The following is a 27,415-nucleotide window of genomic DNA, read 5'->3' as shown; positions in this document are numbered from 1 at the left end:
ATTTATATAATGAAGCCACCTCAGCCTCAGGGTTGAGGACACAGAGGAGTGACAGGGATGGTGACCAGCTGGCAGGTCAGTGCCGGGTAAAGACGGAAGCTGCCCAGCCACAGCCAGTTACTGACATGAAAATAAGGATAATGTTGCCACATCTTTGGATTTTCCAAAGAAGCAGGAAATTCTATTTTAATTTTTTTTTCTTTTTTGTTTTTTTGAGACAGAGTCTTGCTCTGTTGCCCAGGCTGGAGTGCAGTGGTGCTATATCGGCTCACTGCAACCTCCGTCTCCCAGGTTCAAGCAATTCTCCTGCCTCAGCCTCCTGAGTAGCTGGGATTACGGGTGCATGCCACCATGCCCAGCTAATTTTTTTTGTATTTTTAATAGTGACGGAGTTTCACCACGTTGGCCAGGCTGGTATTGAACTCCTGCCCTCAAGTGATCTGCCCACCTCAGCCTCCCAAAGTGCTGGGATTACAGGTATGACCCACTTTGCCCACCCAGCCACCCCCCCTTTTTTTTTTTTTGAGACAGGGTCTCACTCTGTCGTCCAGGCTGGAGTGCAGTGGCTCAATCTCAGCTCACTGCAGCCTCTGCCTCCCTGGCACAAGTGATCTGCCTGCCTTGGCCTCACAAAGTGTGGGGATTATAGGCATAAGCCACTGCACCCAGCTAATTTTTATATTTTTAGTAAAGACGAGGTTTCACCATGTTGGCCATTCTGGTCTCGAACTCCTCACCTCAAGTGATCCACTTGCCTCGGCCTCCCAAAGTGCTGGGAGTGTAAGCCACTGCACCCAGCTTCCTTTAGTATTTTCTTTTGCTTTCTTTTCTTTCTTTCTTTTTTTTTTTTGAGACAAAGTTTCACTCTTGTTGCCCAGGCTGGAGTCCAATGGCACGATCTTGGCTCACTGCAACCTCTGCCTACCAGGTTTAAGTGATTCTCCTGCCTCAGCCTCCCAAGTAGCTGGGATTACAGGCATGTGCCACCACACCTGGCTAACTTTTTGTATTTTTATTAGAGATGGGGTTTTACCATGTTTGTTCAGGCTGGTCTTGAGCTCCTGACCTCAGGTTATCCACCCACCTCAGCCTCCCAAAGTGTTGGGATTACAAGCATGAGCCACGGCACCTGGCTGCCTTTAGAAATTACTGACTTTGGTTTGCTCTTCCCCCAGACCCGTCAGTCTCTGGACAGAGCCCTTCGCATGCTCCCAGGATTCCTCTGTGACTGTAACACATACACAATACCAAACTTCTGAAGGCTAGAAAGCCTGACTCCCATGCATCTCTGCGGTATGCCCACCTCGGTGTGGACCACAGTCCCCAGGAATAATAATACAATGTGTTCAACTGAAAGAATAAGGTGGCCTTAAGTACATCACTGGCTTCTCATACCTTCATTTCCTCACCTGTGAAATAGGGATGATGGGCAACCTCACCCCATGGGGTTGTGATAAGGAAGACAAGAGAGAAAGGCTATAAAAATTGCCAACATAGATAACTTGGACCTTGCGAGGCCATCAGTGTTCCTGGGTTTTTAAAGCTTCTGCTGTGAGCCAGGTGCCTTCTGAGCTATGGGGAAAGAGGTTCTCCCTCCTGGGCCAGAGAACCCCCACTGGCTTCTTTCCTGCCACCATGAGCCTCAGTTTCCTCCTTTGACGGGAAGTGTTTAGGGAAGAGGGGCTGGGACACAGGCTGTCACAAATCCTTCCCGGCTGTGCTTATCCCTGCAGCCCCAACTCATGCAGCCATGACTTCTATCAACCATTGGGGCCATGTTTAGTTGGTAGGGTGTTCCCTCTCAGGTCTGCCCTGCCAGACCCTGCTCCCACCCCAGCCCCATCTCTGGGTTAGTCCAAACAAAGGCTGGCCTCAGGGGACCAGCAGCCGCCAAATCTGAGATAGGGCTTTCTGGGCGCGGCCGGCACAGCCCTGGCGAGATGGAGAGCGGCCAGAAGCCCAGGGACCCTCGCGGGCATTGGGGCTGCCCCAGATGCCTAAGCTGCCTGCTCCCACTGGAGACAGGGTCAGGGGCGGCTTCCCAGCCTCCTCCCCGCTCCCACGGCTGTCCCCTTTTTTCCCCAGGCTGCGGGAGGCAAAGGGTTAAATCCCATAGAGCTGATGCTCTGACTCCAGGCTAGAGGGGCCCGGGAAGCTGGGGTCACTTCCTGCTCCGTCCCAGTCACCCTGAACTGGTCCCCGGGTCCTCAGCCTGGAATCACCCCTTGAGAAGGACCCCAGAGTCCTCTGTGCCCAGCCCGTCCCCCGAGGCAGGGCACTGAAGGGGTTAAGTCCCCTGGGGCTGGATTCCGCCTTCCAGCTTTTCCCAGACCCCAGAGCCGTGAGTTGGGGACGCCTGGGTTCCTGGGGGGTAGCCTGGAGGGCCCGGGACGGCCGCCGGGGAACAATGGGGCCTGGGAGGCGGGGGCCGGGAGTCTGGGCCTGAGCCCCCCACCCCCGCCCGGGGCCGTGGCCGGGGTGGGGGCGGGCGGGGGGCGCCGAGGGCCGAGGATTCTGGGAAGCGCGGGGGTCGGCGGCGGGGGAGGGGAGCCTGGGGATTCTGGGAACAGGAATCGGCCAGGGCCGGGGGCCGGCGCTGCCAGCGCAGCCCTGGAGGAGCCCGGCGGTGCTGGAAGGAGCCAGAACCTGGGGGCTGGGGGTGGGGGCAGAGATGCCCAGGCTCTGGATCAGCAGCGGGACGGGGCCATGGCTCCGGGGAACAGAAGTCCGGGTGGTGCAGGCAGTGGGGGGGCCGAGCCAGGCGGCCGCATTCCCACCGCCTCCATGTCAGGGTCACCCTGCGCCGCTCCCCACAACTCTCGGGAGGCGGCTCCTCCTTCCCTCCCTCTGCAGCTAGGCCATCGCGAGGTCTCAGGCTGGCGTGCCTGGCGCCTGGGCTCCCAGGGCCTTGGCCTCCCTCAGTCTTCCCACCTCCATGCTCTGTGCCGGCCCTGTCATTAACCCTTTCCCTCCTACCGCTGGGTGGGAATTTCTCGGAGGTCATCGATGTCCACAAGCTCTTACCTGTTCCCAGCAAACACAGCAGAGCATCCTTCCCAGATGGGACATCAGGCAGCCCCCAGCCCCCAGCGTGGCAGAGGTCTCCTCTTCCAGCATCCCAAAGACACTTACAGGCTGGGGAAGGGGGATTCTCCAAGCTTAAGTAGCTGCAGAGACGAAGAAATTAATTTACTTCCTAAATGCTAACTTCTGTCTCTCCTACTGCTCTTTGGTAGGGTGTAGCCCGTCTTGCTTCACTTTGGTCACCTCTCGGCTGCCTCCTGCCATGTCTCCCTTGCCCCACTGCCCCTGTGCACACAGCGCCCACCCCACACAGCCATCCAAAGTTTCCAGGCCCCACCCCAGAATTCTCCCAAGGGTGTAAATGGTGTGGGACGTCCTCCTCCTAGTGCTTTGTTCCTGTGGCTCCGTTCCCTCATCCTGGACTCATCTCACTATTTTGGAGTGACAGCCGGCTGTTTTTTACCAGGGGGCCACTTGGAACTCCTGCTCCTTTGCTGCCATGCCCTTGCAAACTGATCTTTAAAGGCATTAGACCAAACAGGTGCTCCAGGGGTAGGAACATTTCATTCATTCATTCAACAAAGTTTCTGGAGCAGCTATTCCATGTCAAGCACCATCCTAGGCTTGGGAAATAGCCTCAACAAAGCAGAACAAAAGGAGTGAAGGGAGGGTTCAGGTGGGAGTGGGGATAGGAGGGCTTCGGTGGGGAGTATGGTTCCAGCTCATGGGCACAGACCCACAGGCCTAGTCACTGGGTCCAACTCCTTTTCTAGCCTGGGAAACCTCTGGGCTCCAGGAATTTCTCCAGCCTATTCTCACAGCAGGCTCCCCGTGAACTGTCTTCATCACCTGTCTCCTGCCAGCCTCCCACAAGCATGAGAGTTTCACATGACTCCCAAGGTCACCTCATGCTCTCAGAGACAGGGACGAGCCAGACACGGAGCCCTGCTTTTGTGATCTTAGCTCTGCCACTTCTCAGCCTTGACCTTGAAGAGGTCTCCCCGGGCACTGATGTACTAATCTGTAAAATGGACAGCCTGATTCCTGGGTCTCCTCATCAGGCTGTGGGAGAACTGGGTGAGAGAAATGATACCATGGCAGGTGCTATGTCCCCTGCAGTGTTCACACAGCGTCCATTCTCCCCTTCTTCCTTTTTCTCTCTGTCTGGGTGGTTCCTGCAGAGGCTCCTGGCAGCTTTAAACTTCCCCTCCCCCCACCTCTGGCCTGACCCTCTTTCTGTGCTTGGATAACGGGAAAGTGCCCCAGTCCTTTTAGAGGGCCCTATCCCCTCTGGGAAATTTTTTTTTTTTTTAACCCTTTAAGTGTCTCAGGCAGCCTCGGTTCTCTTTGGGGCACAGAAGGGAAAAGTTTATTGGTCTCAATTAGCAGCCCCATTAAAGAGGAAAATTAGAGTCTTAATGAGCTTCCTCTGATTAGCAAAATAACAGGTTTCCCAGCCTCTGGGCATCAGAGGTGTGGGGTGAAAACCTCCTTCCCTTGTGGATGTTAGAGACATCTCCAGCCCCCAGTCTGTGTTCAAAGGCTTATGAGTGATGAGTTTTTAATTACACTCTTAAAAATTCACCTGCTTGCTTAGTTGTGATCTTAAGATCTGGAGCAGGAATCAGGCCTGCAGGGGATGGTGGCCACAGCAAGAACCTGTGCCCAGAAAAATGGGGTGGGAGGACACTGAAGCTCACACAAGGAGGAATGGGGCAGGGCAGGGCAGGAGTGAGGTTCAGGGGGAGTAAAGCAGAGTGCAAAATCAGCTCCCAGTGTGCGCTCATCACTCTCTTCCCCCGCAGGGTCCCTGGAACACTGCAGTCCTGAGCTCTGGGATGGAGCCGGAGACTGCGCTGTGGGGCCCGGATCTGCAGGGTCCGGAACAGAGCCCCAGCGATGCTCACAGAGGTGAGGGACACAAGATGGGGCCTCAGTCCTGGCAAGACGGTGGCCCCGGTTCAGGGAGGGGTCTAGACTCTGGGGGACACGCAGGGGAGGGAAGAGAGAACAGACCCCGTGTTCTGAAAGGGGCTGGGGGCTGGAGACTCCCTTTCTCTCTGTAGGTGCCGAGAGTGGGAACGAAGAGGAGAGCCCTCATCAGGAAAGTTCTGGGGAGGAGATCATCATGGGAGACCCAGCTCAGAGTCCAGAATCCAAGGACTCAACAGAGATGTCCCTGGAGAGATCCTCCCAGGACCCCTCTGCCCCCCAGAAGCCCCCAACCCCACTGGGTCACTCCAACCCCTTGGACCACCAGACGCCCCTAGACCCCTCAGCCCCTGAAGTAGTCACTACCCCATCTGACTGGACCAAGGCCTGCGAGGCCAGCTGGCAGTGGGGCACTCTCACCACATGGAACAGCCCCCCGGTGGTCCCCACCAACGAGCCCAGCCTGCGGGAGCTGGTGCAGGGCCGCCCGGTGGGGGCAGAGAAGCCCTACATCTGCAACGAGTGTGGCAAGAGCTTCAGCCAGTGGTCCAAGCTGCTGCGGCACCAGCGCATCCACACCGGCGAGCGACCCAACACCTGCTCCGAGTGCGGCAAGAGCTTCACGCAGAGTTCGCACCTGGTACAGCACCAGCGCACACACACCGGCGAGAAGCCCTATAAGTGCCCCGACTGCGGCAAGTGCTTCAGCTGGAGCTCCAACCTGGTGCAGCACCAGCGCACGCACACGGGAGAGAAACCCTACAAGTGCACAGAGTGCGAGAAGGCCTTCACCCAGAGCACCAACCTCATCAAGCACCAGCGATCCCACACCGGCGAGAAGCCCTACAAGTGCGGCGAGTGCCGCCGGGCTTTCTACCGCAGCTCGGACCTAATCCAGCACCAGGCCACGCACACAGGTGAGAAACCCTACAAGTGCCCCGAGTGCGGGAAGCGCTTCGGCCAGAACCACAACCTCCTCAAGCACCAGAAGATCCACGCGGGCGAGAAGCCGTACCGCTGCACTGAGTGTGGCAAGAGCTTCATCCAGAGCTCGGAGCTGACCCAGCACCAGCGCACGCACACGGGTGAGAAGCCCTACGAGTGCCTAGAGTGCGGCAAGAGCTTCGGCCACAGCTCCACCCTCATCAAACACCAGCGGACTCACCTGCGCGAGGACCCGTTCAAGTGCCCCGTGTGCGGCAAGACCTTCACCCTAAGCGCCACGCTGCTGCGGCACCAGCGCACACACACGGGTGAGCGGCCCTACAAGTGCCCCGAGTGCGGCAAGAGCTTCAGCGTCAGCTCCAACCTCATCAACCACCAGCGCATCCACCGCGGCGAGCGGCCCTACATCTGCGCCGATTGCGGCAAGAGCTTCATCATGAGCTCCACCCTCATCCGCCACCAGCGCATCCACACCGGCGAGAAGCCCTATAAGTGCTCTGACTGCGGCAAGAGCTTCATCCGCAGCTCCCACCTCATCCAGCACCGCCGCACGCACACGGGCGAGAAGCCCTATAAGTGCCCTGAGTGCGGCAAGAGCTTCAGCCAGAGCTCTAACCTCATCACCCATGTCCGGACGCACATGGACGAGAACCTCTTCGTGTGCTCCGACTGCGGGAAGGCCTTCCTGGAGGCGCACGAGCTGGAGCAGCACCGGGTGATCCATGAGAGGGGGAAGACCCCGGCGCGGAGGGCTCAGGGTGAAGCCCTGCTGGGGCTCGGGGACCCCTCCCTGCTGACCCCGCCGCCGGGAGCCAAGCCACACAAGTGTCTAGTGTGCGGAAAGGGCTTCAACGACGAGGGCATCTTCATGCAACATCAGAGGATCCATATCGGAGAAAACCCCTACAAAAATGCGGGCGGCCTCAACGCACACCCAGCCCCCAAACCTCCTCAGTTACGACCCCCGAGGCTCCCTTTTGGAGGGAATTCCTACCCCGGGGCTGCGGAGGGCAGAGCCGAGGCCCCTGGACAGCCCCTTAAGCCGCAGGAGGGTCAGGAGGGCTTCAGCCAGAGGCTGGGGCTGCTGTCCTCCAAGTCCTACATCTGCTCCCACTGTGGAGAGAGCTTCCTGGATCGCTCTGTACTCCTCCAGCATCAGCTCACCCACGGCAACGAAAAGCCCTTTCTCTTTCCTGATTATAGGATTGGCCTAGGGGAAGGCGCAGGGCCCAGCCCCTTCCTAAGTGGGAAGCCCTTTAAATGCCCTGAATGCAAAAAAAGCTTTGGCCTCAGCTCTGAGCTGCTGCTGCACCAGAAAGTCCATGCAGGTGGGAAGAGCTCTCAGAAGAGTCCAGAGCTGGGGAAGAGCTCTTCTGTCCTCCTGGAGCACCTCAGGAGCCCCCTGGGGGCCAGACCCTACAGCTGCTCAGATTGCGGGGCCTCCTTCCTCGACCGCGTAGCCCTCACCCGGCACCAAGAAACACACACCCAGGAAAAGTCCCCCAGTCCTGAGGACCCCTCTCCAGAGGAAGCCACCCTGTCCACAGGCCAGGAAGGTGAGGGGGAGGCCACTACCCCAACAGGGAGCAGCAGCCACGGGGAAGGGAAAGAAGGAGAAAGCCCCAAAACCCAAGAAAAGCCCTATCTGTGCCCCGAGTGTGGAGAAGGCTTCACAGAAGTCACAGCCCTCCTGCTCCATAGGAGCTGCCACCCAGGGGTCTCCCTGTGAAATGGGTCTGGAGACCAGGGGCCTCTCTCTCCAGAGAGGAACACTGGATTTTTTTCCCCAAAAAAAAAATTACATGGAAAGGAGGATAACCCTGTCAGATGGTAGTGGAGTGGAGGAGAAAGAACCCTGGGAAAAAACAGTGCTTTTACATCAGTGATGAGAAACCCTATAAAATTGTTGGTGGGAAGCACTTATAAGGCAGTAGATAAAAACTGTTGGGTTAGAAACCCTATAAATATGTAGGAAAAAAAAAAGCCCTTTAAGTCTGTAGCAGAAAAACCCTATAAACCATAGTGGATAAAAGCCCTATTAATTGTAGGAAGAGGTCCCAATATGTCTCTAAACAACCCTATAAAACTGTATCAAAATCCTTAGGAAAATCCTATAGGGTTGGGGAAGTGCCACGATGGCACTGACCCGGGAGGAGCGACCCTCAGAAGGTGCAGGAAACACTTCCCCTTCACTGTTCCACAGTGTTCTCTCCTAGCGGCCCTGGACAGTTCCATGGAGGAAGAAGCCCAACTGGGGGAGTGGTGTGGGAACTGGGTGGAACTGAAAAGGAGGAAAGAAGAAAAATAAGTGACCAGGAGCTCTGGAGCCCCCAGAGGAGATAAGACAGAGACTAGGAAGAGAAGGTCCCGCTCACTGCACCAGGATTCCTTGGGGTTTGAGGCCAATTTTAGATGAATTGTGTGCATTAGGGAGAGGCTGTGGAATTCCCTATCAAAAAGAACCCCAAAATGAAAAAGAAAAACAAATTGGCAAGCCTTTTTAAAGGCTGAAGTTTGGGGTGTAGAAACATGGTCAGTGTAAGAATACTGAGAAACCACCACAAAAATTAGGTAGAAATGTTAGATTGCTTTGAGGGGAGCAAACCAAGGTGGAGAAACTGATCACATGGAACCCAGCTAACTCCAGCCCCTTCTTGCTTCCGGGAGCTTGTGAAACTGCAAGTTATAGGCAGGTCCCAGCTCTCAGACTGTGAGGGTTCTCCTCACAACAGGCAGGACCACCCTTTGTCCCTGCCCAGCCAGGGACTTCTACTCTGCAAGGCCTCCAGGGATGGCGGTTGCCTCCCACCATGTTCTCAGGTCTCATCGTCAGGAGGTTTTTCCTGAAATCTAACTGCCACCAGTGGCAGCTCATTTCCTCGAATTCTGTCCTCAGTGGAGAGAGAGAACCGCTGCTAGTCGACCTCCAAAGAATAAAGCCCTTCAGACTTAGGGCCTGCGTGTGGGCCTCCCTAGCCTTCTCCAAGTCAGCAGGGCCACAGAATTTCTTAGAAAGCTTTGATTAGCCAGCAACCTGATTTTAAATTTCAGCCATTCAGTCATCTTTGTTGGTAGCAAGGCTGCCCCGCAGGATGAGGCAGCCCCCCTGGTGGGGGTCCAGACACCCCATGGACTGAGCCACAGGTACCTGAAGAGGCCACGGAGGCCGTACCACCCTCCTTACCCTGGTACCTGGAGCCCTCCAGGGTTGTGATGATCCAGCCTGATCTCAGCCTTGGGATGGATGGGATGGATTCCGCCCACTTGGCTCCTCTCTCCTCCTTAGCAAGAAACCTTCAGAGGGAAACAGAAGGATGAGAAAGGCTCCCCTGCCAGGCCCATCTCACCTCCCACACCATACAGTTACACGTTTATAAACCCAGCCAAGCCTGCTCACAGGCCTGGGCATATGTGGCTGGGGAGAGGCAGTTGCCCTGTGAGATGGTGGAAGAGAGAGAACTCGAGTGAAACATGCGTAACAAGAATCCCACTCCCTAACCCTGGAGACCCCTTCAGAAGGAGAGGACTCTGCTGGCGCTGGGTTGGAAAGGAAGTGCTCGCCGACCCCGGCAGTGAGCTGTCCTGGAGTAAGAGGACTGAGATGCCAGATGCAGGGAGTCGCGTCAGGAGTTGCGTCTCAGAGGGGGGTGACCTGGATTTCTGCAAAGCTGCGGAGGAGACCTCTTAATTCCATGACCTAAAGGTTCAAACAATGCAAATCCTTTGCCCTTCATCTATCCTGCCCCCAGAGGATGACACTCACATTTAAAAGGATCAAAATCTAGAACATTGCGGGAGGGAAACGCCAGGCCTGCTGGGGAGAAGGAGAAGGCAGGCCTCAGGATTGTGGGGAGAACCTTGTTGCCATCCACGTGTAATGCCCCAGCCCACCTAAGTGCCAGGAAGGGAAGCACTACTGAGGGAGGGGCTGCCTGCGGGTCTCTTCCTGAAAGAATGCCGATGAAGGGAGCGTCCTTGTAAGACTGAGGAAAGAAGTCCTCCAAGTCTAAGCAGATTGCCCCCCTGCCCCAGGATGGTAGCAGAAACTGAAATTGTAGAGACAAACCCTCACAAAGCCAGAAGCAGATGCCCTCAGAAATGGGCTTAAGGAATCTGTCCCCAGAAGAGGCCTGGGGAGCAGCTTTGGGGGCTCAGAGGCCAGTCCAGGGGGAGGCAGGCAGTGTGGCTGAAGGCCGGTGCAGGCCTGTTTCAGACTAGGGTGTAGCATATATAGTAGGATGCTCGCATGTTGTAGGGATGGGTGAGGGCTAAGGGGCTTGGCTCTGGTACGGGATGGATGATGTGAGCACAATTTGTGGGGTGAGGCATTTTGGAATAGGACAGGGGCAGGGTCAGAGACTTCTGGGGTGTGGCCTGTTATCTCTTGCTCATCTTCTCAAGCTCCTTTCACCAGGGGCTCCCCTCTTAAGAGTGAGCTATGTCTTGGGAGGATCGAAGCAGGGAGGTGGCAGTAGCTAGAGTTGCTCAGATCCGCCCAGATGAAGGCCTGGGGTCAAGGCATTTGCCCACCAGAACTGAGTCTGGAAGGCACTTGTCCAACTGTATGCAGGCCACAGGCCCCTCAGAAATGCCCTGGTGGAGGGCGGAGTCCAAAAAATAGGGTCAGGGAATCAGTGGGGAAAGCAAAGGGAAGAACTCAGAGTGAAACTCGAAACTGCTGTGGATATGGAGGTCAGATGGGAACTTGGAACTGGGCATGAATCCTGAATGGTGGGGAAACTTGAAGCCATCACAGCCAAGAGGTGGGGTTCTGTGAGGCCCTGAGGTCAGCAGCTCCCAGACTCCTTTGTCCCCACTAGGGAAGCCCCAGTCACCTGACTTGTCCCCGTGGAGTGAAGAGAGGCCCCACTTTTGAGTGTTGTGTGTCAAAAACAGTGTTGTGTCACCAGTGGTCATGTTGCTTAGCTGAAGAGAATAAAGGGAATAAGATTTCCTGGATGTTTCTTGTTTTCTCTTTCAGCCTAGAGAGAGCTGAAAGAGGGAGGCCTCGCCTTGAGCCGGGGCCCAGGAGTGACTGAAAAAGCTAAGCCCAGCCCCCAGGCCCAGTCTTCACCCAGGGGACCTAAAATCTCCATCCAGTGCTGGCTTGTGGGAGACTGAGGGGTTTATGAAGTTTTAAGCTGCACACCCTTGGTGAACAGAGGGATAAATCTAATGAGATGACGGCAGAGCCAAGCTGCTATCGGTGCCTGGCCTCCCCACCAGCAGGACTGCAGAGTGGCTGCCTGGTGGCTCTGGGACTGGCCAGCTCAGGCCCAGCTGTGCAGCCCCAGGGAGGCCTCTCCGGCCACCATGCCAGCACCCTGCCACGGGGAAGTTCTGAGGATCTAGTTTCAGAAGCTGGCATCCACCGGTCCTGGTTCACTTGGGGACCCTGGGGAGAGATGAATGGAGATCTGGCTTGTCATCTCACTCCCAGGATGTCAGCCCCCTGCACCTTCACTGTGTGGAGACACTGAGGCTCAGAAAAGGGCAGCCACTTGTGCAAGATCCACAGCAAACCCATGAAGGAGACCAGAATGGCCAGGAACTCAAGCATGCTCTGTGCCCACTCCATCCTAATGCCAGGCCTTCCTCAGTGCTCAGTCTCCTGGGCTTAGGCCTGGCCATGGGGGGTTGGGGGGAGGTCCTGCCCCAGCCAGAAAGTGTCTCCCCACCTTTCCTGTACCCCTGACCAGGTTCAGTGTCTCCTTCCCTTCCCCACCTGGAAAGTGGGGTGGGTAGGGAGAAACAAGTAATGAAAGCTACTCCACATTCTCTGTGTGCTAAGCCCTGGGGACACTGAGGTCCATCAGAAGAAGTCCCAGCATTGGAGAAATCTGCAGGAAAATGACCACAGAGGAAGAGCAGGCACAGGGCAGTGACTGCTTCAGAGATTTAGCAGAAGAGCTGTGGACCCAAAGATGGTGCCTGCCACAGTGGAGGGCCAGGAAGCTTCCCTGGGGAAGTGACCTGAAGGATGAGGGTTGCAAGAACACCCAAGAGTAGGTGTATGGGCTGGGGGTGAGACAGGGGACAGGGGTGCATAACAGCTGGGAATGGGCTTACAGCAGAGAGAACTGAGGGAAGATAAAGGCAGAAAGCAGAGCCCACACTGTGGACCCCCTGGAGCAGCTCAGGGAAGGCACCACATGGGGATATTTGAGAGTGACATGATCTCTCACCACAAGAACAGTGGTGATTCTCGAAGTCTGGAGCTCAGGAAAGAGAAGCGGCTGGAGCAGTTATGTCTTATCAGCTCAGCTAGAGCTATGACCATGAATAAACACACCCAGAGTGGCAAAGTAGGTCTAGTTTAGGAGTGGAGGCAGAGTATCAGCAGAAGACAGAATGAAAAAAACCAGGACAAGACAGTGAAGCACAGCCAGATGGACTGGAAGTTTTGAGAAGAGTGGTCAATGTCAGGCACCCCACTGGCCAATCACAGGCAGTGCCCAAGGTCTGGCTGAAACGGGCATGTCCACTACTGATGCCAACATCTGTTCACCCCCAAGAGGACAGCCAAGGTCAGGGTGTGCCCAGCAGTTTCACTCTGCCCATCCCTGGGCAGTGGCCCTGGGTACCACTGCCACTGGGACCACTAGGGGTGGTAAGCAGTCAAACCATTACGGTAAATCCTCCTGGCACCGCAGGCTCATGGGAAATGTTTAAGAGTCTGGTTCCTGGCCGGGCCTGGTGGCTCATGCCTATAGTCCCAGCATTTTGGGAGACCAAGGTGGGAGATCACAAGGTCAGGAGTTTGAGACCAGCCTGGCTGTAGTGAAACCCCGTCTCTAAAAATACAAAAATTAGCCAGACATGGTGGTGCGTGCCTGTAAATCCCAGCTACTTGGGAGGCTGAGGCAGGAGAATCACCTGAACCCGGGAAGCAGATGTTGCAGTGAGCTGAGATCATACCACTGCACTCCAGACTGGGAAACAGAGTGAGACTCCGTCTCAAAAAAGTTTGGTTCCTGACCTCGCATCAGTTTGCTGGCCCCCTGACATTCTGGGATTTTCATCCTGTTCCCTTGGACTTGACCTTGAGTAAGTGGTTTGATGCCAACTTTTATTACGTATGAAGAGCCACGAGGAGCGTTTTGCCTCTCTGATAAGGGGACTGACAGGCCTTCAGAGCAGATATCTAGGGAGACGATGTGTGGTTACTAGGCCTTTACTCAAGAGCCCAGGCGAAGGCGACTCCTGGAAGAGGGCTGTGCTCACGGAGGCCTGGCTGACCTCCACCCGCCACCGGTGCGGTGCTCCCGAGACTGGCGCTCTCAAGGGGCGCAAGTGGCCGCGTGTCTATGATGTAATATCCTGCGTTTCTCCCACCCTTGCACTGCTGCTCCTGGCCGTCGGCACTTCCTTGGCAGCCCGATGTCCTCCCCTGCCGCGGCCCGCGCTTCCGCCAGCTTGCCCGCCACCGGCAGCACTGCGCCCGAAGTCACCATGGCCCGCATCTCCGTCTCCAGTCCGCTGTGGTCCAGCAGCAGCAGCCCCCCTGAAGCCCCGGGTGCCAAGGGGGGTCCCGAAGCGGACAGAGCCGCTAGTCCTCGCGAAGGCACCACCACTAAGCAGCACGCAGCCCCTGCCATGGCCATGGCCCCGTCGCCCGCGCCGGAACCAACCCCACTGCACACCGGTTCTGGCGCCAGCCCCAGTTCCGCCTCAATGAAGGATTCGCGCAGGGGACCCGAATTGCGCTGAGCCCAGGGGCGCCGCTCGGCACGCGGCGTATTGCTCCCGAAGGCGATTGCAATTAAGGAAGTCATCCTGCTAAGGTGTCCCGATTTGTGCATTCAAGGGGTGAGGGGGTGAAGCCGTTCAGAAGTGGCCCGCAGGATCTGGTTCAGGCCCACCTTTGGCCAGGGCAACCGGGAAACCAGCTCTCCCTCCAAGAACCACTTTGCCTTGTGCAGAACTACACTTCCCAGGATGCAGCCCAAGGCGTCCTGGCATTCCCAGGCCAATGACAGCCGGGGGCGTGGCCAGCCCGGCGGTATGTGGGAGGAGGACAGGTGGCTCAGCTGCAGCCACCATTCTCTCCCCTTAGAGCCCAGTCTGGGATCCCTGCCGGCCGTTGTCCCAACAGCCTTGCTGTTGAGGTGGAAGGATGCGGGGTTTCATGTTGGCATAGGCCCCTCTCCCAGACTCACACCAAGCCAGGAAAGTGCGGGGCAGTTGCTGCAGCTAGAATCAGGGGACTACATTCGGGGTGTGAGGCCCAGCTACTACGGGTGCAGGCCGAGGGTTGAACGTTTATTCATCACAATTAACAGCCTATACAAGAATCTATACAGCAGAGGCTGTGGGTCCAAACGGGCCCCTGCAGTTCCAACCCTCTGGCCTTTCTGGGTGCTGCCCTCACAGCCCATGGAGTATGCCTGGGCAGGCAGACAGGACACAGGCTCAGTCACAGGATGTCAGGGGAAGCTCTTCTACCTGGAATGACTGGAAGTTGGCCCAGCGGCTGGGGCTGGTCTGTCTTCCCCTCCTGGGAAGTTCCACCTCCACTGTAGTTAAGGCCACCAGGATGAAAGCAGAGTTAGGTCCAGGGACCCAGTAGAGCCTTGGGGTGCATGAGGTGGGAATAAATGGGCTTGGAGAGAAGTGGAGATTGAGAAGGGGCCTGATTAGCATAGAAACTAATGATGTTGGTTCAGCACCCGCAAGATGAGGACAGTGCAGCAGCCTTAGAGCTTCACAGAGGAAGTGAGTGATGCCGCCGTTTGCCAGGAGGGTACCTCCCTTCAGCCCTTGGCACAAGAGCCAGACCAAGATGTCCAGGGAACTCCACAGGACAAAAGCCCTGCCAAGGTCAGGGGGATGATGGGTGAAGGAAAGTCTCCCTGGGGCCTGTGGCCCAGTCTTAAACAAGGGAACACGGACATGGCCCACCGGTCCCCACTTGTGAGCTGGTAGGCAAGGTGCAAGCCTTCTCTACGTAGGAGAGCACAGCCTGGGGAATTTCCCTTAGGGCTAGGATGCATCCATGGAGACAGGTTGGGTCCAGTTTCTGGGAAGCTCAGTTGAGTACTCTGGGCTCCTCAAACCTCTCAGGCAGACCTTGCCTGTAGGACAGTGCCCCTAGGCTGCAGCTCTGACCTTTAGGAAAAGATGGAACAGAGCTTGGCTGGTGCTAGGCCCACTACCATGCACCAGGGTCCCCAAACCAACTAGGTGGGCAGGGGCTGGGCCCATGGGGTCCGGAATGGAGGGTGGGACCACTAGACTTGGGATGGGGAGGGGCTAGGGGCACAGCCCCCAGGGTCCATGGTGTTCCAGAGTCCCCTGAGTTTCAGGTTCAGCTGATGTAGATACGATGGAAGTCGTGGGCACCAAAGGCCGCGTTGCACTTGGGGCACTTCCTCTGGCGGGCCTCATAGCGGCCCCGCACACACTCGAAGCAGAAAACGTGGAAGCACTTGGTAAGGACTGCATCCTTCTTGCGGGTGTTACAGCAGGGGCAGGTCAGCCGCGCCTGGGCCAGGCAAAGGCATCAGCTTGGGAACAACTCTGACAGTGCCCAGACCCCAAGCTGACAGCAGGAGTAGTCCAGGCCAAGCCCACCACACAGGAGACTGCACCTCATCCTCCCGTAACCCTGGAGGTAGGGACGAGCACTCTATGAATGAGCAAACTGAGGCACAGAGGCCAAGGTCTCAAAACTAGAAAGTAGCAGAGTCTGGATTCTAACCTGGGCAGTCACGTCTCCCCTCAAAAGAACAAGGACCCACAGGCCCAGCCTGGACTCTGCCTTGGGGCTTCACTTCCTGCCCCACTGGCCTTTTCTGGTGAAATCCCAATCTTGTCTACCTCTTCTTCACCTGCACTTGCTAAGTCACAGCTGGAATGGTAATGCTACTAGAAATCTGTTCTCTCTACACTCAACTGGGCTCAGTCCTGGCACTGGCCAGAGACCCTGCTATAGGTCCCTTCTTAGCCCGAGACCTCTCTTCTGCCACCAGGAGGGTCTCACCTCCAACTCCAAACATGAATTGACTCAACTTGGCATCCCCCAACAGTCCTCCTCTGGCCTGCTAAAACCTCAGCCCAGCCCGCTGCCTCAGCAGCCTCCCTGCCATCACTCCTGTCTCCCAGGACCCTACGCACCAGCACTGAACAGGCTCCCAAGCCTGCCTCTGCCCTTTAAGGCTCAACGGCTTCCAAGGGGTGACCAAGCCATACGTGGCTTCCACCTCTGCCTCTACTGACATTCCCCAACCCCATTCTTCAGCCCAGCCCTCTGCCTTGAGTGAACTTTCCGGCCTCCCAAGAGGTCCCACAGGCACCTTTTCAGCATCCTGACACCACTTCACAGAACCTCTCCTCCATAGGCCTCCTAACCTCCTAAATGGTACTGGCCATCCACCCAGTTTCTCAAACCAGGAACCCAGGAGTCCTCCAAGTGTTCCCTTTCCCTCACTCCATTCATTCGATACATCCTGAGTCCAAGCAATTCTGCCTCCAAAATGTCTCCTGAACCCATTTACTTTGGTTTCTGCCTCAGTGACTGCAATACCGTAACAATTTCCCTGCCTCCAGTCTACCTCTTCCAGCCCAAATCCAACAGCCAGTCTAACCACATCACTCTCCTGTTTAAAACCTTTTGGCTAGGCACAGTGGCTCACGTCTGTAATCCCAGAACTTTGGGAGGCTGAGGCGGGTGGATCGCCTGAGGTTGTGAGTTCGAGACCAGCCTGACCAACATGGAGAAACCCTGCCTCTGATAAAAATATAAAATTAGCCGGGTGAGGTGGCACATGCCTGTAATCCTAGCTACTCCTCAGGAGGCCGAGATAGGAGAATCACTTGAACCCAGGAGGTGGAGGTTGTGGTGAGCCAACATTGTGCCATTGCACTCCAGCCTGGGCAACAAGAGCGAGACTCTGTCTCAAAAAAGCAAAAACAAAAACAAAAAAAACTCTTTGAGGTCTCAACCTGGCCTACTGCACCCTTCAGGAGGTGACACCGCCTCTCCACACTGGCTCCTCTGACTACAACCTCCAGTGCTGTCCCACCAACAACCCCCCCCCCCAGGCCTCCACATCTGCCATTCCCCTTGCCTAAAGCCCCTCACCCCATTCCTCATGGCCACATCTGGCCCTTTCTTCCAGTCCGCTGTAGTGACATTCCCTCCAGGAAGCCTGCTGACCCCAGGGCCAGGGCAAGGGGCTCCTTGAGTTCCCTCAGTCCCTCTGGGCTCTGCCATCACATTACACATCTGGGATGAAGAAAATCATTTGGCTGCCTCCTCCCACAACTGACTGTCAGTTTCAAGAGGTTAGAGACCAGGGCCAGTTCCTAGCCTCCCAGCCCACACCCAGCCAGGCACTATGCCTGGTACACGGTCTGTGTGCACCGAACACTTGGTTAGCATTTGACACTACAACCACTGTGTTGTGCTGCCACTTTCTGCTGCCCTATGTTACTTCCAGGGACCCCTGACTCTCCACTAGTCTCACCAATCCCACATCTATAATTCCCAGGTGGACAGGGCACAACTTGGCCCATAGCCCCACCTTGTATTCCTTGATCTCCTCCTGGAGGATTTCGTCGGCATCCGCGTAGACCTCCACCTTCCTCTGCTTCTCTAGCTTGCGCCGCAGCCGTGAGATGTCCTCCTGAGGCAGGAGAGGCCTGGCTAAGGGTAAGGGTCCTCACCCTTAAGCAGCTTGCCCCCAGGCTAGGTCCAAGACCCTGGACCAACCTGGCCCAGCCCCTCACCCCTGCACACACCTGAGCTCTCTTGAGGTTGAAGCTCTCTTTCTCACGAGCAGCTCGGCTCTCTGCCAGGCAGGGCTGGATCTCCCGCAGCCGAGTCTGCACGTGCTCCAGCTGCACCTTCAGGTCCTCAGCCAGCTGGGCGGCTTCCACAGCCTGAAGAGTGTGGGACAGGAAGGAGGTACTACTGGTCTGACCCTGGGGACTCAGGCATGTGGAGCCATGGCCCACCAATGGTTGTGTCCAGTGCCCCAGTGACACCTGCCCTGGAGCTGGTCCTGCTTCCTGAGCTCTAAGCCCTCCCCTCCTGTTCTCCCTCTCAAGTTCCTCCCCTGTGTGATGCTGTCTGGTTTTTGAGACTTCACAGGGCTCTCCTCTCTGCTGCCCTCAACTCCCCCAACACACACACACAGCTCCCCTTGGACTCAGCTCAAATGTCACCTTCTGAGAAGCTCCCCTATTTTTCTTTGACAACACCTTGGATTCCTGAACATTTACTATGACCTGCACTATTTTATTTGGGGGATTACTGACTTACTCTGTCTGCCAAGACCTGAAGTGCCAGCTTTGACTGGAAGGCAAGCACCTTGTTCCCACTGTCTCCACAGCAATCAGCACAACTCCTAGTACATAGCAGGGGCGTAAAACATACTGCTTAAATGGGCCGGGCGCAGTGGCTCATGCTTGTAATCCCAGCACTTTGGGAGGCTGCGGTGGGTGGATCACGAGGTCAGGAGTTTGACACCACCCTGGCCAACACAGTGAAACCCTGTCCATACTAAAAATACAAAAATTAGTTGGGTATGGTGGTGAAAGCCTGTAATCCTAGCTACTCTGGAGGCTGAGGCAAGAGAATAGTTTGAACCTGGGAGGTGGAGGCTGCAGTGAGCTGAGACTGCACCACTGCACTCCTGTCTGGGCGACAGAGTGAGACTCGTCTCAAAAAAAAAAAAAAAAAAAAAACACACACACACACACTACTTAAATCAATGAGCTAACTAGTGAAGAAAACAGCTTCGCAAGAAATGAAAATCAGTGTTAATTTTAAGCCTTTAGCCTAAGCTAGACATTTTTTATATTTAATACAACTATGTGACAGGGAACATCATCCCCACTTTACAGCTAACCAGTGAGTGATTACAAGGGAGAGCATGGAGCTAAGGAGGCTTGAACTCAAATACCAGGGCCACTCTTTCTTGAGCAGATCAGTCTACCTCCCTGAGCTTCAGTTTCCTTATTTATAAAATGAGGCTAAAAACAAAATCCATCTTTTTTTTCTCCTAGGGACAGAGTCTTGCTCTTGTCACTCAGACTGCAGTGCAGTGGTGCGATCATAGCTCACTTCAGTCTCAACCTCCTGGGTTCAAGTGATCCTCTCACCTGTCAGCCTGTCACCTGAAAAGCTGGGATTATAGACGTGCACCACCACACCCAGCTAATTTTTAAATTGCTTGGTAGAGATGGAGTCTCACTATGTTGCCCAGGCTGGTCTCTAACTCCTCGTCTCAAAACCTCCTGCCTCAGTCTCCCAAAGTGCTGGGATTACAGGCGTGAGCCACCACGCCCGGCTCTAAACCTCATCTTGATAGAATTAGTGAGACTGAAATGTGACCAAGCATGTCAAGTACTCAGCATGTGGTCTGGTAAATGTTCAATATGTGTGAACTGTTCTGTGAGAGCCTGGCTTCATCCCAGGCCATCAAGTCAGGTGCTCTGAGCAGAATCGGAAGGTAAGGAGGTGAGTCAGCAGCCCAAGCTGTGCATCCCCCAGGCTGGGCCTCACCTTCCGCTTGTTGAGCTCCAGGGCTTGGCTGCGCAGTGTCAGCTCCTTCTCCACACCACCGAGGCTGCCCTGCAAGGCCCTCTCCTTCTCCTCCAGCTTCTGCACCGTCAGTAGCTGGGCATCCACCTGAGGACCAGAGGACGACTCAGGGCCACAACCCCCGCCTCTTCAGCTCGACCCTACAAGCTGGAGGTGGCCATACCTGGGACTTGAGGCCAAGGACCTGCTCGCCCAGCTCATCCTTCTCTTCCCGCAGCAGCTTGTGAATCTGGTTGGCCTTGATCCGCTCCGACATCAGCTTAAAGTTGGCATCGTCCTTCTCCCGCAACTGCTGTAGCAGCCGCCCGTTCTGTTCCTGCATGTCCTCAAAAGCCTGACCTGTCACATCCATCTCTGACAGCAGAGCCTCCTCCTCCTGCAGCAAGTGGGAGTGGACAAGATGGAACGTGGGATGTGGACAGGATGGCTGTGAAGAACCATGGGAAGACGCAGCGAAGCAAGAACCACATAGGGGACTCAGACTCTCAAGATGCTACAGGTGCTAGAGGCACCCAACGGGGTATGAGGGGATCTCTCTACATTCAGACTCGAGGGCACCACAGGGGCTGTACCTGCTTGGTGGCACCCAGCTTGCGCTGCAGGTGTTCTATCTGCTCCTCTGCCTGCCGAATGCGCCGCAGGGCATCCTCGTCCGCGATCTTCTTGCTCTCCCTTCGATCCCTCTCCTCCAATTCCCGGATGCGGCTCCGCAGCTCATCCACCTACAACACAGGAAAAAAGAAGCTCTCTTGGCACCTCTTCCTGCCAACCTAGGACTCTGCTCTGGCCTCTCTGAATGCCCCACAAGCCCCAGCTGCCCTCACCTCAGCCTTGGCCTTGCGTTCCGCTGCCATGAGCTGCACCTTATCCCGCTGCTCCTTGGGCGCCGACTTGTACATGTCCAGCAGCAATTTCATCTCTTTCTGGCTCTCCTGGGCCTTCCTGGCAAGAAGATACAGGGGGAAGTCTTGGTGAGTGGGACTGGGGGCCACCTACCAGGGTCAGGAAGAAGACAGGAACAGAGGCTCACTTGAGCTCCACTCGGAGACCCTTGAGGAGTTCTGATTCCTTCCGCTTGGCCTCTTCCACCTTGGCCTTCTCCCGTTCGGCCCTTGAGAGACCTGAAGCTACAGGCAGAGGTCCCAGGCCAGGACCTTCCCGTTCCCGAAGCTCCCGCTTGGGCCTGGCCTCAGGTTCTCTGCCCCGGAAGGAAGGGCCCTGGGCCCCAGGGATTAAGGCCTGGACATCCTCTTCAGAGGAGACCAGCTCCTCTTTCTTCACTGAGGAGGTAGTGGTGGTGGTGCCAGGCATTGGAGCCATCTCCTTTCTGTTGTCGGGGGTACTGACAGGACCTGGCCCACTCTCCTCTTTCCCTGGGGCTGGGGCATTGAGGCCAGAGTCCTCTGAGTGGCCCAGATTGGGGGTAGAGTGGGTAGAGCCACTGGGCTGGGCCCGGAGCTGCAAAGGTAGAGAGGAAGAGGCATGAAGTGACATGGTGTTCACTGGCGTCTAGCCAAAGCTTTTCCCAGGCAGCCTCTCCTCACCTTGCCAATCTCAGCTTGTACTTCTCGAAGTTTCCGCTTGTATCGCTGGGCATCCCCTTTTAGCTGATGGTTGTGGTTTTGAAGACTACTAATCAGGTGGCGCATCTCACGGTTGATGGGCCCTGGGGGAGCATCAGAAAGGGTGTCAGAACCAGTTCCTGGGTTAGGGCTCCAACCCCTCAGTGGGGGAAGAGGCTGTGCCATCCACTTCCACTGTGCAGGAGGGAACATTATGGCCTCGATTGAGCATGGCCTCATCAAAATAAATAATGCTGACTTCAAGGAAACTCACCCAAACTGGACACTGCCTATTCCTATGACTTTTGCTAATGTAGAGCATTTGTTTTTTCAAATAGAAACAGTGTCTCATTTTGTTGCCCAGGTTGGTCTCAAATTCCTGGCCCCAAATGATCCTCCTACCTTGGCCTCCCAAAGTGCTGGGATTACAGGTATGAGCCACCATGCCTGGCCTAGGTTTTTGTTTTTTTTTTTTGAGACAGAGTTTCACTCTTGTTACCCACGCTGGAGTGCAGTGGCACGATCTCGGCTCACCGCAACCTCCGCCTCCTGGGTTCAAGCAATTCTCCTGCCTCAACCTCCCGAGCAGCTGGGACTACAGGCGCGTGCCACCATGCCCAGCTAATTTTTGTATTTTTACTAGAGATGGGGTTTCACCATGTTGACCAGAATGGTCTCCATCTCTTGACCTCGTGATCCACCCGCCTAGGCCTCCCAAAGTGCTGGGATTATAGGCATGAGCCACCGCGCCTGGCCTGTTTTTTTTTTAATATGTCCAATTTCCTTTAATAGAAAAGGTAATTGTAACATTCACAAAAGCTAATCAACTTCTAGATTCTTAAACATCACCATCCCCATTACATTTCCCTGGCCTCCCATCCAAAACTGCAACATCTTTCTCCTGATACTTCCCATCTTCCTTTTCTGTTTTACTTTCCTTAGTTTATTTGTCAGTAGCTAACACATTTTCCATTATTCTTCTACTAGTCCATCTTCCTCTAGTCTGTCTTCTCCTATTAGAATGTTGCTCCACATGGCAGGAATTCCTTGTTTTGTTCACTGGCATAACCCCAAACCCTAGAACAGAGCCTGGCTCATAGGTAGCATTCGAGAAATCTTTGTAACACAAGTATCTTGAGAGACAGACACCATCAGACCAGAGGACTGTGGACAGGGCTGACAGCTCAAAGTCTGCATGTGCCTGCTCCATTAGCTACCCCAGTTGGTGTGACCCTCACTGTGCCTGGGAGCCAAGCACTGTAGGCCCTGTTTTGCATAGGAAGCTGAGGTTCTGTGAAAGAATGGAGCTTAGCCTCTTGAAACTGGATAAGCAGCCCCACATCAGGGCCTAGCAGTCCCAGATAAAGCCCGACCTCTGCCCTATCCTCACCACATACCCGCCTGCTCGTTGGCCGCCAGATTCTGCTCAAACTCGATGCGCAGCATCTCGTACTCCTTGCGTACCTGGGCCAGTGTGTCCTCCAGCTGGATGACCTCTGTGCGCAGCTTCTTCTGCAGCCCCAGCTCGTCGCTCTGTGGGTTGATGTGTTAAGGACCTACAAAGCCCCTTGGTCCCACCTCAGGACTCAGTGGTTTAGGAAGAAATCTATTCTCCAGGGACCGCTGGCAGGCACACAGGGCCTCCAAAGCCAGGAACACCTCAACACTAGGGGTCTGGCCCTTAGCCCAGCCCCTATGCCTGTTTCAGGGCCATACCTCCATGTGCTCGATGTGTCGCAGATGGGAGTTCTTGGTAGCCAGCAGTAAGCCCCGAGCCTCGTCCAACTGTGTCTTCACTTGCAGAGATTCGTTGTACAGCAGTGAGAACTGGGACTGCAGCACGCGGTACTCCGTCGTCTCCCGCACCACCTCCTCAGGAAGGCTCCGCAGGGCCACCTAGGGGCAGGGATGCCCAAATGGGATCAGCAAGATTCAAGGCTCAGCCCCTCCCTTCCAGGCACAGATCTTCTCAGCCCCTATGGCAGCCCACCTTGAGGCGCTCATTGGTCCGCACAGCCCCCTGAAGTTCGGCCTGCAGTTTCTCCAGCTCTGCCATACGGCTGTTGGCCAATTCTTGGTTTTCCTCCAACTCTGCATTCAGCATCTCAAACTACAGAGTGGGAGGCAGGGAGGTGGGGCCAGGTGTGGCAGTAGGCCTCCCTTACATCCCCACCATACACTCTACCCCAACTGCCCCTGTGCAGGGCAGTGATCAATTCTGATGCCCCAAACCAAGGACTTTCCTAAGGGCTCCCAGACAAATTGGAGAAAATTCAATATTGCATGGTCAGTGCTGGGAACTAAGGCTCTTTACTGATAGGGAGTCAAGGAAGCATTTCAAGAAGCCCTAAAGTGACGGTAAAGGGAAAAAGGGCACAGTGACCACCGGATGCCAACTGACTCCAACTCACTTCTATCTCTCTCTCTCTGTACTTTGTCTTTGTGGTACTCATATCAAATTGATACATTATTTCACTGATTTCTTTTTTTTTTTTGAGACGGAGTTTTGCTCGTTACCCAGGTTGGAGTGCAATGGCGCGATCTCGGCTCACCGCAACCTCCGCCTCCTGGGTTCAGGCAATTCTCCTGCCTCAGCCTCCTGAGTAGCTGGGATTACAGGCATGCACCACCAGGCCCAGCTGATTTTTTGTATTTTTAGTAGAGACGGGGTTTCACCATGTTGACCAGGATGGTCTCGATCTCTTGACTTCGTGATCCACCCGCCTAGGCCTCCCAAAGTGCTGGGATTACAGGCGTGAGCCACCGCGCCCGGCCTTCACTGATTTCTTATCTGCTACCACAAGTAGAATCTAAAGACATATTCTTTTATTTATTTCCTGTCTAGTCCATGAAAGTTTTGACCTCTATTTTGTTCTTGCCAACATGCCTATTGCCTAGCACAAAGTGTTCAAAAATTTACTCAACAAGTATATGAATGCATGAAAGAAAGAGCAGCAGGAGTGACCAAGAAGGGCCTCAGCGGTGGATGTTTGTCCTTCGTCCTGAGGGGAATTTCAAGGGTGCAACAGAGAAGAGGTCATGGGTGGGGCTGGGAAAAAGATGCCACTCACCTTCTGCATGCTGAGTGTGATCTGGCCCCCCTGGAAGCCTGAGGAGCTCCCAGACACATAGTAGCCAGAGTTAAGCTGGGGAGAGAAGATAGGCAATGAATATGGAGGGGAGGAGCTAGGACCCCAGCACCCAGCCCTGTCTCACCTGCCCCAGCACCCCAGCCCCACCTGCTCTAAAGCCTCAGCCAGGTGCTTATTGAGCTTTTGCTCTCGCTTCCGCAGCTTCTCGATGTCCCACTGTAAGTCTTCCACTGTTGTCTCCATCTCCAACACCTTGGTCTCTGCCGATGTCACTTTATCCTGAAGCTCGGAGTACTGGGAACAAGGAGGAAGCAGTTGCTTGGATGGGGGACTTGGTTCCTGAAGTCCTTGGGTGCCCATCTAACCCAATTCCTGCCTGATTCTAATCCCACCCTCAAAGCCCCTGACTCCTCACCTCCAATGAGATGCGGTGATGCTTCTCCTGCAGCTGGGTGGCCAAATCCTGCAGCCGCCGGTTCTCACGGCCCAGCTCTCGGGTTCGTGCCCGAGCTGCCTCACTGAGGGGCTCACCGTCCCCTGGGAAAGCAGGGCCCAGGTAAGAGCCCAGCTCAGGGCAATGGGGCAAAGTACTAACTTATTCTGGAGTCTGCTATGTGCCATGTGATCTATCAGCTGTCTTGCCAATTTCTCATGACAAAGTCAAGAGTCTATCCCCACTGCACAGTGGAGGAAACCAGCTCAGAGAGGGATGCCACTTTCCCAGCATGTCCAGGTGAGGATGGCAGAACTCAAGTGGGAGGAGCCTGTCAACCTGAAAGGCCTGAACCTTTGATACTATGCCTTGTGGATCCACAACCCGCACAAAGTACTCCAGAGGGCTCTACCAGCATCAACAACTTCTCCAACCCATCTCTCTAGCATTCAATCCAGGAATCAAAGTTGGAACCTCCATTTATAGCCTAACCTACCCTCCCAAAAACATGGCTGATTTATTCCTTGGGAAATTCTGGCCGCCCTTGGACTCATGCCTTAGGGGAAATGGGAAGGAATGCCATTAAGATGCAGGTGGAGATGGACACCTCTTGGGTATGGGTACAAAGAACCCACCTCGGCTGTACACTCGCTGACAGAGTTCCTCCACCCGGCGCTGTAGGCGGTCTGAGGCCTCTACCACACGGGAAACAGCTGCCTTGGAGAACTCCATTCGGCCTTGCAGCTCCAGCTCCACCTCCTCGCTGCTGCTGGCACCCAGTGCCACCACAAAAGCCAAAGCCGGCTCACTGAGAGGGGGCCGCAGCTGCATTGGCAAGGGCTCTGAGAGGAATGGACAGACCCTCATGAGGATAACAGCAGCAGTTACCACCACTCTGTACCAATTTTCAGACTGAACCCTTCAATACTCATGACTCACTTAATCAACACAACCATTTTCTTCATCTTAAAAGTGAGACAAATGAGGTTCAGGGACGTAAATAATTTCCTCAAAATTACCAGGACCAGGAAGGGCCTCAGAGGTGGATGTCTGTCCTTTGTCCTGAGGGACAATTACCACCAAAGCTACAGAGTTTCATATCATGTCCTCAGGGAAGCCTCCTGTATCATGTACTCAGGGAAGCCTCCTGAGGGACAGTTACCACCAAAGCTACAGAGTTGTGTAACATGTCCTCAGGGAAGCCTCCTGTACTTTCCCATTGTAAATTATGCACTCACAAACACACACATGCATGCACACAGCTACTCCCTTTTGGGAGCCCCAGTACTTTTTGCTTACTATGTTTGTGATAGTTTCCTCCCTCATAGCAAGTGCAATACTCATTTCTAAAGCAGCGTCAAATACATAGTTAACACTCAACGGTAATACTGTTTTGAAACAAATAGGTGTCAAAACATGAATTGCCCTACAAACCAAGTTAGGCTCCAAAGCCTGTGTTTTTGTGCACTGCACTTTACTGCCCAAACATGAAATCCATTTCGTGGGGAGTAATAAGGCAGGCAATTCAGGGGCGCAACACCAAAGTCCCCTCCTTGGAAAGGAAGCTCCCCAGAACCCAGGACTCGGGTCCTACCCCTCAACTCTGATGTCCCCGGCTCTGGAAGAGGAGTCCCATCACATGTTAGCCCCTCCTGGGTCCCAGGTGCCTCAGGCACTGAAGACAGCTCCCTCTGGCTCTCATGGCATCGGAGAAGGGCTTCCACAGTTTCATCCAGCTGAAAGGAGAAAGAATCAAAAACGTTATGAATGCCTCAGTGCTTTCCAACATGATACTGCTTTCCCAGCAGGTGAATCTGAAGATTGGCAGCTGAATCAAGGCCTGGTTTTGGAAAGCAAATGGCATCCACCTGGGCCCAGTAGCGATTGACAATGAGGAGTGTGGCATCATCTGTGGCCTGCCGCTTCTCCAACTTCTCAATTCGTTCTCGGAGTTCATCTTCACAAGCCTGTCGCTGCTCCAACCGCTCTGCCAGTTTCTTGTTCTTGAACTGTAGTACCTTCAGGTCCATCTCCTCCTACCAAGGGAAACAAAGGGGTCAAGTAGGAGAGAGAGAGTCAAGTAGGGCCAAGAAACCAATCACAGAGACAGAGGAGCAGAGCATCTGGAATGCATGGGAGATGAGGGTTTTCCCAGACTAAACGCTAACAGGATCTAAGGAGGCTCAGACAACCCACAGCGAAAGTGTCTTGGTTGTGAGGAGGCTCTTGTTGTTTCTGCCTGGCCCCTTCTAACTCCTTAGTCTTTGACAACTCACACGCCCTCTGGGAACCTGTTTTCCTATCTGTAAAGGGAAGACAGGCGTCGTGTTCTCAGATTCTTTCAACAGAGTATCCTGTAACGCGTACCTTGCTAAACGTGGGGAAGTGGGTGTAAGACTCTGGACAGTTTAGGCAGAGAATAGGAGGCCTCTGACAAGTTCTGAGTGTTAAGGCAAGAGCCCACGAACCGTGGAAGAGATGCCTCCAAGACGAATGGGCTCGATAAGAGTGGTGGTGGTCTTCTCCTCACGACTCAGCTTCTTTTCCGGGGGCCCTGAGCCCCCGTCGCCCGCGGCGCGTTTGTTGACTGGCCCAGACATGGCCGCAGCGGCAGGAGCGGCGCAGGGTCCCCTGAGGGGCGTCAGGCGGAAGAGGGCAGTACTTCCGTCACCTGCAGAAGACAGGGAGCAGAGATGTGGGCACTGCTGGTGCCTCACAGCCCGAAACAACCTCCACTCTGCAAACACCTGCTGGATCCCGCCCCGGCCGGCGCCAGGGCCCTCACCGGCAGCAGGGTCAATCTAGGGCAGCCATCTTGGATTTCACCGGACGTCACTGGCCTCCCCGGTGCGCAGAACGCAGGCGCCAGAGGCAGCAC

The 27,415-nt window shown here is 55.1% G+C and overlaps 2 protein-coding genes across 4 annotated transcripts; one reads left to right on the top strand and one right to left on the bottom strand.

Annotated features, from left to right (window-relative positions):
* The first annotated feature begins 1,745 nt into the window (after positions 1-1,745).
* ZNF629 (zinc finger protein 629) lies at positions 1,746-10,855 on the top strand. Its single transcript, XM_032243250.1, has 3 exons — positions 1,746-2,341; positions 4,830-4,935; positions 5,091-10,855. Exons 2-3 carry the CDS (start codon positions 4,863-4,865, stop codon positions 7,628-7,630), a joined length of 2,613 nt encoding a protein of 870 aa, XP_032099141.1. The 5' UTR covers positions 1,746-2,341; positions 4,830-4,862; the 3' UTR covers positions 7,631-10,855.
* A 3,258-nt stretch (positions 10,856-14,113) lies between these two features.
* Positions 14,114-27,409, bottom strand: RNF40 (ring finger protein 40). 3 transcript variants are annotated; one of them, XM_032243236.1, is made up of 20 exons: positions 27,323-27,409; positions 27,006-27,208; positions 26,406-26,573; positions 26,132-26,273; positions 25,173-25,379; positions 24,520-24,641; positions 24,252-24,398; positions 24,084-24,158; positions 23,003-23,122; positions 22,729-22,908; positions 22,410-22,545; positions 20,995-21,116; positions 20,481-20,908; positions 20,275-20,392; positions 20,023-20,172; positions 19,614-19,826; positions 19,412-19,537; positions 17,644-17,784; positions 17,427-17,528; positions 14,117-15,385 (listed from the first exon to the last, which is right to left on the bottom strand). In XM_032243236.1, the coding sequence occupies exons 2-20, from the start codon at positions 27,135-27,137 to the stop codon at positions 15,209-15,211; spliced, it is 3,006 nt and encodes a 1,001-aa protein (XP_032099127.1). In that variant the 5' UTR covers positions 27,138-27,208; positions 27,323-27,409; the 3' UTR covers positions 14,117-15,208. The 3 variants fall into 3 exon arrangements, with proteins under 3 accessions (XP_032099129.1, XP_032099127.1, XP_032099128.1); XM_032243238.1 differs by lacking the exon at positions 27,323-27,409 and having other exon boundaries at positions 14,114-15,009; positions 27,006-27,137; XM_032243237.1 differs by lacking the exon at positions 27,323-27,409 and having other exon boundaries at positions 15,341-15,508; positions 27,006-27,137.
* Between the last annotated feature and the right edge of the window lie 6 nt (positions 27,410-27,415).

Source organism: Sapajus apella, unplaced genomic scaffold (genome assembly GCF_009761245.1).
Source record: "Sapajus apella isolate SASKATOON/1434 unplaced genomic scaffold, GSC_monkey_1.0 scaffold51, whole genome shotgun sequence".
Classification (NCBI taxonomy): domain Eukaryota; kingdom Metazoa; phylum Chordata; class Mammalia; order Primates; family Cebidae; genus Sapajus; species Sapajus apella.
The sequence above is the reverse complement of the archived record's forward strand: the minus strand, read 5'-3'. Positions and strand labels throughout refer to the sequence as shown.

Bases quoted from the DNA above. Each gene is read 5' to 3' on its own strand.
- RNF40 (XM_032243236.1), bottom strand. From the start codon at position 27,137: ATGTCTGGGCCAGTCAACAAACGCGCCGCGGGCGACGGGGGCTCAGGG. The intron at 24,159-24,251 runs GTGGGGCTGGGG...TTCTCTCCCCAG, and splicing joins TGGCTGAGGCTTTAGAGCAG to CTTAACTCTGGCTACTATGT. The intron at 23,123-24,083 runs GTGAGTGGCATC...CCCACTCTGTAG, and splicing joins TCACACTCAGCATGCAGAAG to TTTGAGATGCTGAATGCAGA.
- ZNF629 (XM_032243250.1), top strand. From the start codon at position 4,863: ATGGAGCCGGAGACTGCGCTGTGGGGCCCGGATCTGCAGGGTCCGGAA. The intron at 4,936-5,090 runs GTGAGGGACACA...TTCTCTCTGTAG, and splicing joins CCCCAGCGATGCTCACAGAG to GTGCCGAGAGTGGGAACGAA.